Source organism: Malaya genurostris, chromosome 1 (genome assembly GCF_030247185.1).
Source record: "Malaya genurostris strain Urasoe2022 chromosome 1, Malgen_1.1, whole genome shotgun sequence".
Taxonomy (NCBI): Eukaryota; Metazoa; Arthropoda; class Insecta; order Diptera; family Culicidae; genus Malaya; species Malaya genurostris.
The window spans coordinates 24,892,876-24,912,368 of record NC_080570.1 but is presented as its reverse complement, the minus strand read 5'-3'; the positions used below and the strand labels follow the sequence as shown (position 1 = coordinate 24,912,368).

Genomic DNA, 19,493 nt, shown 5'->3' with positions numbered 1-19,493 from the left:
GGAAACGATTGAAACATCCCGGAACAAAACACCGCATTTCACTGTAAATATTTTCGCAAACAGAACCAACTCTAAAAATTTTCATAAAAGCAACTCCCGGAACGTCATTTGTTTATGTTTTTTCTTCTTCACGTCTCTATTTTATTCCAAAATAAAATGACAACCGCACTAACACATAGAAAAACGTGATCACCAGGGTATTTTACATCGTGATTTTACAACAACCTTTCACCGCGCTATATATCGACATTCAATGCTATATTTTGGAGCCACGAAACTTTAATAATAATTATAAGAATAATAATCCTATAAGAGTCTAATAATCGCCCTTTTAAGCTTTATAATAGCATTGTAAAACATGTGTAACTTCTCTGTATTTATTCAAATTTTACGCGAATTTTTGAAGCTAAATTAATGTAAAGTTATAATGCGTCATGGTTATTTGGGTTATTTCACCTGTTTTTCAAATAAAGACGAAGCTTACAAAAGTATACAAATCGAGCTTCTCTCTCTCCTAACACTGAAAATTATTTTCTGGTAGATCTGTTAACAGAACTCTTTTTCAAACTACTATTCCGATGAATAGTAAGATTCACAAGGATTTTCATCAATCGAACAAAAAAGTTTTTAAAAATAACATAAAACGTTTCGAAATGCATAGTAGTTTCTAGCATATTTGATATTTAAAATAACAATACCCGAATAATAAAAAATGGCAACTGGTATAGTTCACAATACATAAAAATCTTTTGTGCAGTGGTATGTGTTGGATTCGACGATAAACAAGGTTTTTGTTCAACTACAAATTATTGTACACAGATGACATGATTTGTTGTTGCAAGATAGTGTGTGGATATTTTAAAATATTTTATAGCAGTGTTGGTGATTGCCGATAGTTTGACAGAAGCTGGTCGATATTTCTCTACATTGTATACAATTTTTTCAATCCGGTAGAAGATGCTACAAGAACTCGTGTCTCTCAATGCATGAACAGTGAGAGAATTTTTCTACATTTGTTCGTTTCACTTCATACTCTGAGTATTTCATGGCCCTTAAAAAAACTTACAGTCTTGTAATGATCGGTGCTGTGTGGAATTTACCTAGAGAGAATCGCAAGTTCGACTTGATTCGACTGGATGATTCTCATACTAGGTACTACTGATTCCAGGCCCGTGCGCAGGAATCATTCATGGGGGGGGTTTTATGGGGAGAGGGGGGTGTCCAACTATATTGACAATGAAAGCATGACAGAAATCATTAAAGAGGGGGGGGGGGGTTGAGGGAGTGTTCGAATTATTTCAGTTTATAAATTGATAAAAAAATATCAATTGTCAAGTTATTTGCACTTTAATATAATAAGTACTCCATTGTTCATGAAACTTTTTTTTAAAAAAATTCTTCATGGGGGGGGTTAAAACCCCCAAAACCCCCCCCTGCGCACGGGCCTGACTGATTCTATCGCAATTATCAACTGCCCATATAGAATCGGATCGCGAAACGAGAATAAGCGACCGTTTGTTGCTTCACAGTGAATCTCCACAGCAGCGTGCTACTTCGTGATGCTCAAACAGTTCATCGAGAGAAATTCGCTATTGCACTGGTGTCCATTCTAAGTTAAATGAACCATGTCGGTTTTTTGTTGCTGAGGTGATATCCGTCTCTCTTTGATGGCCATCCCTGTTTTATAGTAACAACGTATGTTCAACTTATGAATAGTCCGGACCAATTCAGATTCTTGGATTACAGTTCCACGTTCGGTTTAATGATTATTAGTTCGTCGAATATATGAAATACATTTTTTGTCCCAACTCTACATCATACACGAGGATAATTTTTCACTTGTTACAAACCGGTACAGCAAACTACCCTCTTAAAAAAAAACGTTCAACGGTGGTCTTTCGTTGATCCAATACGTTGTATCGTTGGTCCAATCAACGATTATTTCGTGCAGTATGCCGTTCAACAAACGCTCAACGACCAACAAAACATGATCGCTTGCTGAGTGGAAAATGGTTCAAGTGATAATTGTAAATCAGAGTGTATACAAACGTGTATATCTATTGTGGTATTGAAACTGTGGGGATGTTTCGCTGAGCGAGAATAATGCTAATATGAATTATAAACAATCGTTTTCGCTAAAAATTGCCATTTTTGTATTGTAACGTTACTTAATGTATGGTAACGTTACTTAATATTGTAAAATTGAGCTTGACCATAAAGAAAATAGTCAATAAAATTACCCGAAACGTCGATTTATCGTGTTCTAAATAATAAGAGAAAATGGAACGGAACTATAATTTATGCTCGAAATACCATTCTTGTGGACGTGAAGAGTCCCTGGTTGACGGTTCAATGCATAGGGCGCTGGTCTTACAAGCCAGTTGTCGTATGTTCGAGCCTCGACCTGGAAGGATTCATAGTGTCAGTAGGATCCATAGTACTAGCCATGCAATGATTCTGTACACTAATAATCCGCTGCGAAGTCTGTTGAAACAGAAAGGCCAAATTCCACAAAAGGAATGTAATGCCAGCACTTTGCTTTACTTGTGGACGTGAAGATATGGTTCCGATTTATTCGGGTAACGACTTGTTAAAACAACTACAACACTTCTGTTAATTCTACTATATTATATTACTCTAGTTATATTTTTTTTAGTTCTGCCAAATACAAATTATTTGTGTTTGATATAACTACTCAATAATAGAAAGGGCTAGGGCCAAACTAAACATTGACGATCCATTTGTATAGGACTTAGGGGTATTATTATTTGTATTTGGTAAACTGAAAAAATCGTACAAAATTTGTTAAATTCATAAGAATCACCGTCACGCTATCTCGTGGTGACCACGCTGATTGGATTCATTAATGTCGCCCTGTTCAATTTCAAAGAGAAAAAAATCAGCATTTTGCACACAATCTGTCTATTGGGTAGAAAATAATATGTCATAGAGAGTCATTTTCGACAGCGTGTATATGAAAATGGAACATCGTTCCGGAATGAAGCGAATCAACTTTTCGAAATCTTCTAAGTTTTCTTGGTACATCTGGCACCAATGATCACTTTTAATCAGAAATTCTCCAGAGGGATGTTCAGTGAAAAGCAAAAAGAGAAAAGATAGATGTCGTCTCTTGCTCTTAGGTTATAGCATAAGCATAAGTGCAAAATAGAAGCGCATCCAAATTCTGTGTGGACAGCCATTTCAAAACAAAAACATTCTAGAGGAAATTTTGTGAGCTTAACAAAACACTAAAAGTGCCAATTTTCGAAAAAGTTCGTGTTCTACCTGGTGGATAATCATACGAATAAAATGCGTATGACACGGTATTCGCGCAGTCGGCCGGATTACGGTGGAAGAGGTTCATATTATAGAGGCGGTCGCCGTGGATTCGGTCGATATATGCACAACAGACGCTACAACTATGATCAAAATTATCGAGGATGGCATCCCAACCGGTATGGGCCACCAAATGATCGCTATCGACGGGATTATAATACGCACGGGGACCACCGATATTCTTCGAGTCACTATCGCTCACCATCGCGATACTACGATCACGAACGTTATCGGGAACGGCGGTATAGGTCTTCCAGTGAGAACGAATCAGGAAGCTCATCCATGGAAAAGTCACCTTCGCGAAAATCGAGGAAAACGGAACGCAGCCGATCCGAATCACGGGAGTCTGGGTCGGCGGCAAGTCGAGATAATAGCTCCAGCACGGCTTTGAGCAAGATCAGTTCGGGAAGTAGTTTCTTCGCTGAGGTAGAAGACAGTGACGCGTACGTTAGTCCCGATTACGATGGACAGTCCAGTCAGGATAGCGATGAGAAAGATGGTAAGAAGAAGCACAAACGTAAGAAACGGAAAAAGGGAAAGAAAAAACGGGAAAAGGAACGAAGACAGCGAAAAAAGTTAAAGAAACGCAAGAAGGAAGCTCTCGAAGAGAGAACCGGTCCACCGGATCCCGATGCAAACCAACCGAAGGGAATTTTGCCCCCGGGAAAGAATATTCTTGTCAGCGTTCGTTTCGGCGAGGGCGAGCAAGACGAAAATGCTGCGGAGAAAGCTCATAAAAAATCAAAGAAAAAGAAATCCAGCAAAAGAAAGTTAAAATCAGGACTTAAATTAAAATTAGAACATCCCAGAAATATGTTCTTGGATTTGTTGGATGTAAGTTTTGTGTCACGTTCAGCAGGTATTGGTTGAGTTATATTGGATTTTTTTTCAGCACCCGTCTGGAAGCCAACGAAAAAAGCGTAAGCTTGATGAAAATATTAAACCGGTGGCAATTATTGACCTGGATCGATCACCAGGGAAACAGGTCATTTCAAGTCCAAGGGAAATTATCGTGCTTAGCGACGAAGAAGCCAATAGCAAGAAAAAGACAAAAGCTAGTGCTGAATTGGTCGGTCCAAATACACCACCGGAACCGGCACCTAAATCACCGGAATCGTATAATCCGTTTGACCCTACCAAATCTTCCACACAATCACCCACTTCGGGACATAATCTAGGTAGCATATCGACCGTGAGCTATTCAGAGCACCACCATCATCATCATCTCCATTCGGGACACCATCTGCGCCAGCGCCAAACGAAAAATAAGCATTTGTCGCAAAAGTCAATCGATCTCAATAGTGCCGGAGAGCATTACGACGATGGCATTTTAGACCTGCATCCGACATCGCCGATGGACCACCTGTCGCCACGAGCGCAGTACCGACTATCGCCGCACAAAGCTTATCAACCGTCGCCGAATAAGAAGTCGGCTCATCAAATGGCCACCGCGACTGTAACTTCCGGAGCGCAAGGTCCCGAAGGGTCAACCATGCTTCCGTTCGGAGATGACATGGATGATGGCGATATTTCACCGTATTCGCCACGCTCCAGTGACTGTGATGATCACATGTTCGATCCGCCGATCGAAGGTGGTAATCCCTCGGCCAATGGCAGCGGCTACCATCAACCGAAAACCATAGCTCTCACGGTGGACAATCTACGGAGGGTGTTCGGCGATGACAAAAACACACTGTACGGTGACTTGAGGAGGCCCAACGAGGCAGTTGCGCTGGTCGATGAAATGTACAAACGTAAGTCAATACGGTTGGTTTTTGTATGTTCGGATTGGAGAATAATCTTTCGGTCTTTTTTTCCAATTCTCAGCTCAGAAAGTTACAATGGAAATGCTGGACGATATGCCGAGCTCTGCAGTTGATTTGCAGATTAAAGAAAAGGTTTGTATTTGTTTGTGTTTCATTGGATTCCATCGAATCGATGGTTATTTTCTCTATATTTTGATATAGCTGATTGCGAAGTTGCAACGTCAGGAGCGAATAATCGAGGAAGTGAAACATTTCCTGAAGCCACATTTCAACAAGAAACGACTCAGCAAGGAAGAGTACAAAGACATTATGAAGAAGTCCGTTCCCAAGGTAAGAACTTGAAATTGAAGGTTTAGTTTTCGAGCTGTTTTTATTCAGTGCAAAAAAAAAACAAACTCTGGTTCGAATCATTATTTCATCATTTCATTAGTGTCATAATTGAAAATATGAATATTGAACCCCAATAATTTCGCACCGATTTCCCCCGTTCCAGATCTGCCACAGTCGCTCCGGAGAAATCAACCCCGTGAAAATTCAGAACCTGATAATGGCTTACGTTAAGAAGGCGATTGCCAAGAGACGTCTCGCAACATCCAGCCGGAATGCAATCGTATCCTCTACCACGGCGGTTACGTGACTCCCATAATTACAGGCCTGTCCTATAGGCCGCGAATGTTGATTTCGTATTTGTTTACGTTTTTCGTGCTATGAGTTCTCTAGAAATGTCCGTGTAGAACGGTTCCACAGCAGTTCGGTGCGGTACGAGTTTAACAAAATCCTTCTACTAAAATTTGCCTGAGTTTGCTGAAACAGTCATACTTAGAATGGAATGAACTGTACGTGGAATACGTTCTATTGCCCGGTTTTTGTAACTTACTGAAACTGCGAAAGTTGTGCAGAATTCAATAACCGCAAAATACGAAAAAGGATTAGGGGAGACTGCAATTTGTATGATTGTAAAATAGATGATTAAGTTGAAAGTAAACCTGAGCAGGAAAGTTTAATTTATGAAACGAATATTTTATATTAAATATAAATTTCTAATCCGTACAGTTGAGTCGTAATTCAACACTATTTCTAATTATTAAATTGCATTGTTCTACAACAGATGATGTTACTAACGATTAGTTTTCGAACGGTCTAATAACAAGAAAGTGTATTATCTGCATACCGCAACTATTAGAATTAATAGTTGGTCGAAACTTAAAAAAATAACACTGACTTTATAGTAAAATCTTAGATGGCGTTCTATAAGTGTAAAGTAATCAACATTTTCAATCATTCACACAATAAAAACATGCACATGAGGTGTACCATAGTGCAAATTTAAAAAAGACAATGTTTTGTTGAGGTTCATTAATTGAATTCCCCGGTTCGCCAAATTACCTTGTTTCTGTATTTCGATTGAATATGTATTTGTGTCTCCTTGAAGTTCCGTTTAACGATGGCTCCATACAAACATTTCTACTGGGAGGTGCTCTGAAGTATTCGGAGGATTCATAGTCTTAAGCACCACCTGGATGTTTATTTATTAATTTTTAGTAAAATTACAAATTGTATTCTTAACTATAATCTAATACAAAGTAAAGAGTTGGCTTGTATTGTGCTACGTAGACGCTGCTCGGCAGCAAATGGAAATTGATAGTCTATGTCAACTTCTCTTTCTGACCAGCCTAGATAGCCGTGTAGTGTTAGTAGCGGTTCTCAACGCGGCTAATAATAACACCACGATCCACTTGTCCCGATGGTATAAGTCCACCAAACAGGTAAGCTGTGTGGCATCTGGCGGTATTATTTCAACCAATAATTGATCCTTCTGGTTTCCTGTTCCATGTCGTAAATAGCCACTAAAACGGAAGCTCGCCATTCAAGGTGTATTTTCGTGTTCACGACTTAATGACTGCAGGAGCCTAAAAAGACAGTCGTAAACGGAACATTTGTGGAATTTGCCCTTGCGGAACTCAAAACTCCGTGTCACAGTTAAACTGACTAATCGAAGGTATAGACAGAAAATATGTCTACTTTTCGGCTTATTTGCCGTATAACCGGTCTTCGCCAAGTGATGACTTCAGATTATCAGCCTCATGCTTGTTTACGGCCGTATGTGATACGTTCGAAAGTATATCAAATTCGTATTCCCGTATTCGTAAAATCCCCAAACCCTCTGCGCACGGGCTGGTCCGATCAGTAGTATCTGCAAAAAATATGTTGCATTTTTCTTGCAATTTCGTCTTGTTTTCGATAGTCTACATATTTTTTTACATTGGTAAAATCATGCATTTACAATAAAATAAAGCCCATAAAGCATTTTCAAAAAGGACCTAATAGATGTAAAATTTGAAGGCTCGACAGAAAAAACAGCATTTTACTATCACCCCGATTCTGTATTTCGTTCGACTCGGATTGTTTCGATCGAATGCGAAAATTTGCATTCTGTATCATGATCGAATGCGAGTTTTCCATACAAAAGCATCATTCGATCGAATTACAGAATGCAAAATTTTGTACTCGATCGAAACAATCCGATTTATTTCTGATTCATTTGATTTGATTGCAAATCACCTTTGAATTCGAAAATAAATTTGTTGGAAATCAGTTAAACTATTTTCAATGTGTTCGAACGGTTCGACGAATCGAAACCACGGCATTTCGTCTATTTGTCCGTAAACGAGAATTGGACTTTTCGTTCATACGAATGATGTTCGAAAACACGTATCGTTTGACTGACCTACATTCTAGCGTTGTGCATATGGTTAGTCACAAGAATTGGACTGATTTCATCAAGACTTAGCATTTATTCGAAGAAGTTTACTGATATTTGAATATTTTGTGGCAAACGAGTCGCGTTCGAATTCATTCGAGTGAAAACAAGAATGGCTTATTCGTATTCGTTCGAAAGTACCTGTTCGTCGTATTGCCGATACGGACGTAAACAAGAATGAGGGTGTATATGAATTTCAGTAAAGCTAAAGCCATCAATAGTAAAATAATTTCTATTTATTTGTTTTCATACAATACTTAGTTCATCACGCTGCCGAGCGAAGTGTGATATCCTACATAATCTTTCTTATTACTCGTCATTAACTACTTGGACGAGTTGCCTAGAGTTGGTACCTCGAATGAAAGATTCATCTTTATCACTGTCAACCAGATTAAAGAATCCAATTTGAGGGTCCTGTCTGTTGGTCTGTAGCACCCAGTCAACATCGTTCTATTGTCCAAATGTCATCATAGACACACGGAAAGGCATGAGATAGGAACTTGTGAGCACTTAGGTATCTCACCTTTTGACGAACAATTGAAGTGCAGCTAAAACATGTATTTAAATTTTTAAACTTAAAATATGAATAAATAATTACATTTATTTCTTGCGCTACACAGTCTAACATTTTCTGTTAATTCGTCGGAATGAAGTTTGAAAAATTTTACCCGGTTATCTTTTAGGTTTGTATTTTAAGGAAATCGAAAAAGAAACGAACAGCGGTAATCGTTCTATTAAAACGATTTTTGCAAAATTCAGCAGCACACTTCATTTTAATTTAGTTTATTTTTACTGGCCCGAAAAAGTCATTTGCCTGGTTGCTGAAGTAAATAACAAAACGATCGTTCGGTGGTCGGAGCTCCAGCTTGTCGGATTTTCTCTTCGCTCGTCTTTGATTATAACGGATCAGGGCCATTTCGCCAAAAGCCGTTTCGCCGAAAGAGCCATTTCGCCGAAAGGGTCATTTCGCCGAATTGTTCATTAGTCTTAATATCGTGATTGGTATTGATTAGAAAAAAAACAAGCGAATCACTACAATCGTACTTCTGAAATATGAACGGAATTCCCAAAAAAAAATTGTTGACTTTATTAGTGTATCTACCAGGCAATTGTTTGCGGTATTTGCCTAACTAAGTACAAGTGAAAAAATGTCTAATGCGGCTTCGCCACATCGTTTTGTTCATATGCTTTCCGACCTCCCTACCGCTCGTTCGGACCCAACTGAAGCAAAGAAACCTAGCTTTGAGTAGACCGGGATACATGTTTGTACCCATGACCAGTGCTGTAAAACTTCATTCAATTCAATTGAAACTGAATGTGGAACACATTGACGATCTCTCGAATGCAGTAAACTTCACTCTCTGACACACACAATGTTTGCTGACGGCCCGAACGGGCAGCATTCAGTCATCAATCTTTCTCTTCAATCGAGGCTCAGTTTAACCACCGTCAGTTGATCTCTTGAAGTAACAAAATATCTCTTTCAATAGTGTGAGAGCGGCCTTCAAATGAGGTTCATGTAAACATTCCAATTGGTTCAAGATAATAGATGAAAGACAAACCAGATTACTGAAATATCAATCACAGAATACACATAAATTAATTGTTTCCTCCTTCAGTTTTCATTTTTAATACTTTACTCCATTTATAATTCTATTCGTTCGAATTTGCTTACCACCAAGAGCGAAGGCAATGAAGGAGTTACACTACTTGGCACTTGAAACTGAGCAAGCAAAACTTCAAATGACTATCAACGATTATTCAACTGACGATGAATTCCAGGAGCTTCACTTGAAAATGGCAGCAAAAGTCAAATGAATTAGTAGGGATATGCTGACGGTCAGCGGCCATAAATTTCATTTTCATCTTATATTATTCGATTGAAAATGAAATTTTACCGCACCGCCCATGACTATGACCCATTCAGCAAAATGGCATTCGGCAAAACAACTTTCGGAGAGATGGCTTTCGGCGAAATGACCCGCTTCCGATTACAACAGGGTCTCTCTAGCAATTGTTTGCAAATCTGCAGATTTATTATTAAGTGCGACAGACTTTTTTGGTTGCCGACTTTTGAGTTATTCGCAGACTTTCGTCAAAATTTACAGACTTTTCAAATGGCCACACCATTTTTTTCTGCTCGCTAAGCCTGTTTTATATATTATCCTTTATAGTGAAATGAAAATCCGCAGACATTTTTTCGGATTTACACACCTTTGTAACCTTGCCCGCTTGCATGTGCCTGTCAGATTTTCCCCCAGACGCCTGGCAAAGTCTGCCAAAAGATTTTGCCGGAACGTTGGCAGAATTCCGACAAGAGTGCAATAACCGTTTCCGGCAAAGAATTTCGCCTAGCGGCTATTAACGGTTCTGTTTCTGCCGGATTTTTGCCATACAAGACTGGCAGAACCGTTTTTAATCCGTTCTTCCTTTTTTGCGATTTTGGTTTTATTTTTTTCATTAGAAGTTCAGATATTTAAAAATTTTACCTTGCATCAATTATCTCTAGTCAATTTTAAGGGACTCTTCACACCTTTTCGATCTGGTTTAGTACTGGCACGGTACAGTGCCGTTTCAGTGCAGCTCACTGTCAGTGTAGCGTCCGTTCAGAAAACTCGAATTCGTTGTCACCGATATTTTGCATTTTCACTAAATTCGATGTCAGTGCCTGTACTGTGCCGGAACGGAAACGACACGGAAGAGTTCCGGCTTTGAAAAATTAATGGATAGAACGTGTGAGCTTATTTCAAAAAAGTTTACTTTGTCTAGAGTTTTGTCCCTTGGGTATGTAAAAAATAAAAGATGAAGTTTTTTATCACCTGATTATATCGAATTATGATGGTGAATTGACAAAAAGTGAAGGTTTTTTCGGACTCCTTTCGAAATACAACGTGACAGTTTAGTTAGGAAACAGTTTTTTTTAGATTGAAAAAGCTTACTAACTAAAGCAAATTAATTTCAAGTTTATTTTTTCTTGTATGAATCATATATGTGTTCATATCCTAGCTTAATCAAATACTGGAACGATTTACTTTCGGTGAGTTCACACAGTTCCGGAGCTGTTAGGAAGCTTTCCACTGGTGGCAAGAAATTTTCCAATTCGCCGTCTAAAATATAGCACAGGTCGATTAATCGAAAAAACATCATATTCTGCATCGTGTCCAGTGGAGCATTTCGGTTGTAATCGTCCCAGTTATCTCGCAAGATCGCGGAGCACCAGATTTTGTGCCGCACCTCCATCGGTTCTTCAACGAAATCCAACAATTCCAGTGCCTTGCGGAATTCTGCTTCGCTAGATTTGCTATACTCATCGGCAATGAAAAGCTGTAAATCAATAACATTTATATTGTTCGTTACAATATTTAGAAAAAAATGATACGTACATCAACAATTTCCTCCGGCGTTAATACCTTAGCATTTTTAGTGTCGTAACCGTAGATGTTTAGAATCTCATCCGGAATCTGCTCTTGCAAATCGAGCAACCTGGTTTCGGAATTGATTTCCGCTATCTGTGCGCTGAAGTCTCCTTCTGCAGCCAACGCGCACAGTTTTGAGAGGGACAGCATGACTCGTTTGCGGTTGAGAAGCTCCTTTTCGCCTTGCGCCAGCGCTAGCAGAACCTCTGCTGCCTGTGCCAGTTCCCCATTGAACACTAGCTGAATCCACGCGAGCGACGGGTGATCCGATAGGAAGCGTGCCAATTCAGCTTGATTTCCCTTGAATCGTTGGAAAATATCTCCCTGTTTGTTCTGACGCATGTGCCAGCTGATGGCGAACTGCGAAAAATCCAGCTCTTTGTAGCGCTCTATGTACTCATCCAGCCTGGACTGGTTGTTGGTTTTATCACAAATCACTACTAAAACTTGAAAGTCGAGATATTTTTCCGCTAGTTTGGCCGCCAGCTCGAACTGTTCGGCATCCACTGAAAATAGATTTCACCTTTAGAGGTTAGCCTAATTTTGTGCTTTGAGGCCCATAAAAGTTATTACGATTCGTCTTCAACTCGTCAACGCATAACAGTCCATGTTGAACTGATGAGCCACCTAGCAGTTCAACGCCAACTGCTAAGCAAGCGTAAGCAAAGCCTTGGTATTACACTCCTGTTTCAACAGACTTCGCAGCCGATTCAGAGTGTACAGAATCAGTGTATGGCTGGTGCTACGATTCTACTGACACTACGAATCTTTCCAGGTCGGGCCTCGGACATACGACATTTGGTTTGTAAGACCAGCGCCCTATGTATTGAACCGCCGACCCGGAACAGCGGGTTGGCAAGCGTAAAGACTCTGCTATTTGCAATGTCCTTAATGACGAACGAAACTTTTACTGGTCGATTCAGGTTTGGCCTTATTTTTCGCTTAGAGCACCGTTTTTAAGTCATGTCTTAACATCTCAACATAAACAGTTATCCATTGACTAGTCGTAGACGAAACGTAAAGAAACTGAAGAACGTACCTAAAGGAAAAATCAAATCACTCCTTTGCGATTCATACTGCTGTTGCAAAACCACCCGTTTGCCTTGGTCATTCACGCTCTCCAGGTATTTCTTTCGTCCGTCGAGCACAAAGTCTACCAGTTCCGTTATCTGTTTGTAGTGCTTGATGCGGAACTCCGGTTCACCACTGCCTTTGATGCCGTACTTCTGAGTGTTGCCTATCATATGAAGCAGAAGGTCCTTCAATCCGTACTTTCCCGAAGAAGCCGTCCAAGGAATATACTCGAATCGGTGCGGGTCATTGCGAACGACGAACAAATCGGTTTTCGATTCGCGAAATTTCATCACCTCCTGCAGAACGGTCACCGTAATTGTGTTCACCTCAACCAAAGCCGATTGCACCTGATTGGTAGTGAATTCTTTTTTGATGTAACTCTCAATGATTTCTGCAAACACTTTGAAAATCTCATGGATCTTGTTAACCTGGACGTAGAAAAGGTCCTGATTTGTTAGATTAGGCGACGAAGGAAATCGGTTGCCCTCTTTGAGAACTAAATCGATCGCCTCATCAATTATACGTGAGTGACTGTTATGAAGACATTTGATGGCAATGGCAGCAACATTTTTTTCCGCAATGTCAGACAACAGATGAGCAGTTGAACGAACGGCGTCTCCGGAACTGACTCCATTCAGTTTGTCCCACAACGTCGAGGCGTGGAGGAACTCCAGAAATTGCGTGAGGGCAACACTTTTTTCCCGAAGTTGTTGAATGATTTGCATAGATGTGGAAGATCCAAGGGCATGTTTTGTAGTTACTTCCCAGCGAGGATCAGCCGCCGGAACATCTTCGATGAGGTCTTCTGCAATTTTTAGTACAAGTTGGTCCAATTCACCATCCAGCGACTGTTCTTCTATGTTATTCAAAAGTGCGTTGATAATTTCAATGGACGCCGAAGTGTTTCGTTTTATATGATAAATAAAAGCAGCTTTCAGCTGATTGACATTATCTTTATCGCCATTGCTGATTTCTTCCGGGTCCAAATCGAACAGCACTAAATTACCAGCGTTGGTAGTAGCTGGGGCGAAAATCGACTGGCTGATTAAAGCGGAATCATTCATCGAAATATTTGGATTGAAAACATCTGAAGAAACAGAAGAGTTGAACACTTCGCTGTTCGGTTCAAAATCTGAAGCCGTTACGATGACCATCCCGTGAATTTTGGAAAAGAAGAGTGTCATGTTATGGAAGCATTTGGCAGCCAGAATACCATCATCCTGCACATTGAATTCGACTTTTTCCACTTCCTCCGACGGGCTACTACTTTCACTGTTAGCAGAACTACCTACGGTTCTGTCCAACATGACTGGAAAAATAATTTTCTCGTTATAAACGTAGGCAACTGCTCGGTTTGCTACGAACTTAAAACCAAGATATTCTTCTTCCCGTTCACGGTTGTAAAATCCCTTGTTCTTCATTAGCACATTCTCCTGCAACACCATGCAGTCCCCCTCGAATACGAACGTCAGCAATGCGAAGTGAACCTGAAACGTTCGTGGCAAATTGCATGCCGCTGCTAATATGACTACTCCGCGATCTGTAGGCTGCATATCTAGCGTCCACACTTCAATCTCGTTACTATCGCGATCACGAACTCCGTTCCACAATTTGTGCATGAAGTACTCTCGTATTTTGCGTATGATTTCTGCATCTTCGCATAGAAACCGCTCATTAGTACCACCTGGGCCGAAAGCCCACCGTTGAATCCATTTGTCCGCTAAAACTGTAATGTGCCACTCTTGATTGGATACCTTCTCGCTGCTTATCTTCACCAGTTTCTACAAGATTTTAAAAAGAAAAGCTTATAATCACAGTTTGAAATATTTATGCGTTTCCAAAACATAAAAGTAATGATCGAAGTAAGATACTCACATTCTCCCGTTCCTGTGAGCTATGCATTCCGATGATAATCGAGGCGAAACGTTTACTGATTCCTCCGAAAAACCCGGACGGAGGTTTAACAAGCCGTGAAACGATGATTTGCCGTCCGCCTTGCAGCTGGATCTGCAGATGCACTAGACTGCAGGTGGTCGTCACTAGTAAATAATTGCCGCCACTTAGACCCACCAGTTCCTCAAATTCCTGCCCTTCGAGGATGTTACACTCGTCGATCGACGAGCCATCGTGAGCTATCGAGGGCCAATAACGAACATCTCCGGCAGGAGATACTGCCAAACAAGACGCCATTTGGTGACCGTCTGCGATGAACACCGAAATCAGGGTGGCTTTATGGCCAATATCACAATGAGGCAGTGTCAGTTGGCGACACTGGCTGGCCAGTGCCCGACGAGGTGTTGGAAAGCTTTCTCCTAGTACTTTTCCCATGGCCATTGCCTTCGATTGACTCTCTCTGTATTGCCATATCACCAATCGGCGTCCATGTACCAGCCATGCCCACCCGTTCGCACTATAGTTTATGGAGACCGGTGCATTTCGCTCGGTGAAAGCAAGAATTTCGTTCACTTGAACAGGTAATGGCATACCAAAACATTCCAGCATGTTATATTCTGATTTGGCTACCACTTGAAGGGTGGAAATATTTGAACGAGTCGAAAGACTGTACCGGCTGAAATTGAAACCCATCAATCAAAATGCTACACCTAACCAGAAATTAACTTACGCAGAGCTCTTCCGAGCTGGTGGTATTGCCGAAAGCGTAGGCTTACGGCCACTTGTAGAGAAAAGTGATCCACCGAGTGACTGACGCGAACGAGTAACATTGCTGTTTTTCGGAGGGCCAAATACTGAACCGAACGATTTGTCCATTATAATGTTTATTTATTATTTATTTCGCGGTCAATACTTTTTCAATCTTCCTATTTTTAAACTGCAATAACTCTGTTATTCCTTTGGAATTCATTAGAATATTACCGGTTATATTGATCCAACTTGACGTTTTAAGAACAGTGCGCGATTATTTTGGTTTTGAGGTTATGGAATGAGTACACCGATACAAAATATCTATAGAATTCCACAGTAACCGTTTATGATATTTAAAGATTTGGCTTCAAATATGAATATATCACGCGTTTTTTTTTGAGAACGGCCAATAAGCAACCTGTCAACTTCCACTTTCGAAAGAAATTGCGAGCGAGCTATGAAAGATAGAGTATTAAATTTAACACCAGACGAAAGAGAAAACTTTTCTCTGCCGTTTACAATTATGACTTACTCTCAGCGAGTGCCGAGTCATTCGAAATTACTCTTCAAAGTGAATGTTGACGGATGGCTTATTGGCCGTTCTAAAAAAAAAATAAGGCGTGATATGAATTTCAGGGAAAAAATGACATCGGGTTAGACTTTTAATTCGAACGAAACAAAAAAAAACAGAGCAAATGTTCGCTGAAGTACGAGAAATATTTTAACGTTGAAAGTTTTTTTAATGTAGTTATTTTAAAAGTACGAACTTTTGGAAAACAAAATAATCATTCAGGCAGCGTCGACAGTAAATTCCACTTCATTAAACGGAGCACGCAGAAGAACCTGGGCACAATAATCTTATTTGATATTACGTCTTAGTTAATTCAACACGAAATATATTTGACAAACAACCATATTGTCAAATGTTCAAGATATAGATAAAAATATGTGCACAAACTTACGAGGTGTTACAATTAAGTAATGAGACTGATTCCATAAAAACCGCATATTTCAACATTTTCACAACTCTTCCATAGTCCCTTTGGGCAACTATACAACGATTCTAACGCGTTTTCCTTACTTCGTAACATATCTGGAATCATTACGGCCGGATCAAGGTCATTTTGCGAATGTCATTTCGTCGAATTCTTCAATAGTCTTCATATTGTGATTGGTACTGATTTGAAATAAAGATAATTGAAAAATGATAATGTTTACTCCCGTTTTGTTGATCTACAATCGTACTTCTGAAATGATCCAGAGAGACTTCAATGAATTTTTTGATATTTTCTATTGTATTTTATTTTTATTTCATAATCTTCAGAACGGAATTCCCAAGAAAACTTTGTTGACTTTTTTAGGCTGGGCCACATCAAAGGCTGATCTTTTCAGATACTAAATACTGGGATACGCTGATGATGGTGTGGCACGGGGCGTTGTCGTGATGAAGGATTTTGTTGCAAACGATGTTTGAGCGCACTCTGTTGACTCGTTTCCGCAATCTTTCGAGTGCAGGACGATACCCTCACAGCAGGCCGTTCTATTTTGTTGGCCCTTGAGCGCTTGTTGAACGACATACTGCACAAAATATTCGTTCAACTTGCTGGAACGGTTTATTGTTGTTTTTTCTCTTGCAAGTATAGTGTGGAAAGTGTGTGTTACCTTCATATAGAAAGAAAATTTATTGTTATTCTACGTGAAGTACTGTTCAGGTATGTAGTGTTAGTTTAAAAAAAATAAGTGGAATAAATTTCAGAAATTCTCCAGTAAAACTAGTCCAACGGGGCTCCAACTCCTCATATTAAAACTGGCTCAACAATGGACCTCTGTCTGCCGGGTTTGTTGAACGAAAATAATGGCATTCGGTTCAACGGTCTGTTTCAAAATCGTTAAACGAAGGTCCCGTGTTGACCTCCCGTTGAACGATTGATTGTACTTTCATTGGACCAATGATCCAACGTATTGGACCAACGAAGGACCACCGTTGAACGGTTTTTTCTAAGAGGGTAGTAGACGGGCTACGGGCTTCCTTGAGTAATAAATTGTTTCCATTGATTTTATAGATAAAAAAAACTTGAAACGTTTTTCTCGAAAGCAGATTTTAAAAGGCCGTATCCATCGTCATTCAAAAACTACTCAACCAATGTTTTTCAAATTTTACACACACATTCTACTTTAAAAAAACAGACCCCAAAGTTTTTCTTTTTGTTGTTTGTTACTTTGGGGAGGTTTCAAAGCTACAAAATGGCGGATTTTTTCGGCAAAAATCGTAGTTTTCTCTTTGAACAACCACCAAAAATTAAAAAAAAATTAAAGAAAAATCAAATAGAAACGTTGGGGTCTAGAAAAACTTCTACTCTATCTATGCTGCTTTGATTCGTTCACTTCTTATTAGTCTGCGCTGAGATACAGAGGACACCGCAAATCATGATTTTTAAGAAGCGTTCTCAAAAATACCGACTTCTTTCTCAATATTTTTCCAGAAAAATTTACAAAATGTTGTTCAAATGATGCAAAACATTTGAATTTATTTTGTTGCGCGATATTTCTGAAAAAAATTCTCAAAAATGAATCGTCCTACCTTCAACTCTTTATGTCATCAAAACACCTTCGCATGACCAAGACCACTATCACTATGCATTTTTACAATTTTAGCGTACGGTTTATAAGCTGTTTCACTCAATCTGACGCGTAACGGCTTATTTTCGTAACGAGCACCTGAAAAAAATTCTCAAAAATGAATCGTCCTACCTTCAACTCTTTATGTCATCAAAACACCTTCGCATGACCAAGACCACTATCACTATGCATTTTTACAATTTTAGCGTACGGTTTATAAGCTGTTTCACTCAATCTGACGCGTAACGGCTTATTTTCGTAACGAGCACCACCAACACACGTCTACTCAACACAACACAGCAGGCGAACTAAACATGCAAGAACGACGGTAAATATATCAATGGAGAGGAGATGAATGCCGGGGAATTGGGAGAAAATTGTCGAGATCACAGATTATTCACAAGCGCGACAAAAAAGTCAGTACCATTATGTAATTGTCACACTTCGTAGGTAGTTTCCCCAATGACATAAAGAGTGACTAGTGTAAAAATTTCAATTTCAAATTAATTGCTTTCTTCAGAGATAGCGTGACAGATTTTTGATGGATTAAAATAGAAGGTCTTATGGTTCCATACGAAACGGTTGAATTTCATGCAGATCCGATTTTCGGTTCCGGAATTGTGAAGTGTAAATTTTTTTATAAATTTCAAACTGGGCTCCAGTTTATTCCAATGGGAAAATTTAAATTAATCAGTAACAATCCGAAACTAGTTCTGATACGACTATGTCCAAATTGCAAAAATAAATCAAATAATGATGATCAAAAAAGTGAATTCAATTCTCGATCGTAATCTGTGAAAATCTGCGAGAAATTTTTTTAAAATCTGCCATTTCGATGGAATATGTGATATCTGACACTGAATCTGTGTAGTAAAATAGAAAATAAATCTGGTTCTACAGAAAAATCTGTGAATATTGTAACTCTGTGCTGGGGATCCAAACCCGAACCTAACCCGTACTCGATAAGGAAATAAAAATCTTTACCCGTGTCCGAAGCGAACCTAAAAATCGCGCTTTGAATTCGAAGGTACTTTGTTTTAAATCAGCGTCTGTTTTCATTTCCCTTTGCTTCGAATATACATATATAAAAATATATAGTCCTTTGATTCAAATTACATCAAAGCAAATAATTTTCGTTTCTACACGCATTGAAACAAATACAATTAATTTTAAATTCAAATATTCAAATGCTTTGAATTCGAAATCACGAGTTCACTTGGAATCAATTACAATTGTTATTCAATTCAAAGCAAATAAGTTTTGTTTCTAGAATCAGGCTTCCGTGCAATTGTGTGTAGATTCAATGATGGATTTATTAAAATTCACCTAATTTTTATTTGAAATACATTGAGCTGATTATTATGAACACTTTTTTTAAATTTAAAATCGCCGTTGTTTTTGAAAAGCATAAGTACTTGATCAAAAATTAAACATTTTGAGTTTAATTTAAATTTATATGCAATAAAAGTACACTTTCCTAATATGTTTGTTATGTTTGCATCATTTTTACTGCTCTTGATCAGTCGGGTATACGAGATGGTATGGATTCATTAAAAAGTGGTAGATTCTGGATAAAATAAAATTTTGTTTATTTGAACTTTGGCTAGCTTACTAGGAGCCAGGTATGAGTGCGGATATACAAATATAAGTTCTCTTTACATGCATAATTCATAATATACCTTACCTATTATAGTATTACACAATTCGAACGATATCAATAAAGACATCAAAATCATCAACTGTTTCAAAAATAATTACTTCCCCAAACGCGTTCGTTTCTATTATTCTTTGAGTGTTATTATCTCAAAATCAACTAGTAGCAATGTTTGATTAATTTACAATATATTAGAATCAAAATTTTCTAAAATTCGATTCAAG

At 39.0% G+C, this 19,493-nt stretch overlaps 2 protein-coding genes across 2 annotated transcripts; one reads left to right on the top strand and one right to left on the bottom strand.

Moving 5' to 3' along the window:
- The first annotated feature begins 3,086 nt into the window (after positions 1-3,086).
- On the top strand, positions 3,087-6,430 carry LOC131435247 (uncharacterized). Its single transcript, XM_058602934.1, has 5 exons — positions 3,087-4,170; positions 4,229-5,090; positions 5,164-5,234; positions 5,304-5,432; positions 5,596-6,430. Exons 1-5 carry the CDS (start codon positions 3,310-3,312, stop codon positions 5,737-5,739), a joined length of 2,067 nt encoding a protein of 688 aa, XP_058458917.1. The 5' UTR covers positions 3,087-3,309; the 3' UTR covers positions 5,740-6,430.
- A 4,370-nt stretch (positions 6,431-10,800) lies between these two features.
- LOC131435240 (nuclear pore complex protein Nup133-like) lies at positions 10,801-15,522 on the bottom strand. The gene is made up of 5 exons (XM_058602920.1): positions 14,977-15,522; positions 14,229-14,922; positions 12,319-14,134; positions 11,247-11,785; positions 10,801-11,187 (listed from the first exon to the last, which is right to left on the bottom strand). Exons 1-5 carry the CDS (start codon positions 15,120-15,122, stop codon positions 10,828-10,830), a joined length of 3,555 nt encoding a protein of 1,184 aa, XP_058458903.1. The 5' UTR covers positions 15,123-15,522; the 3' UTR covers positions 10,801-10,827.
- Between the last annotated feature and the right edge of the window lie 3,971 nt (positions 15,523-19,493).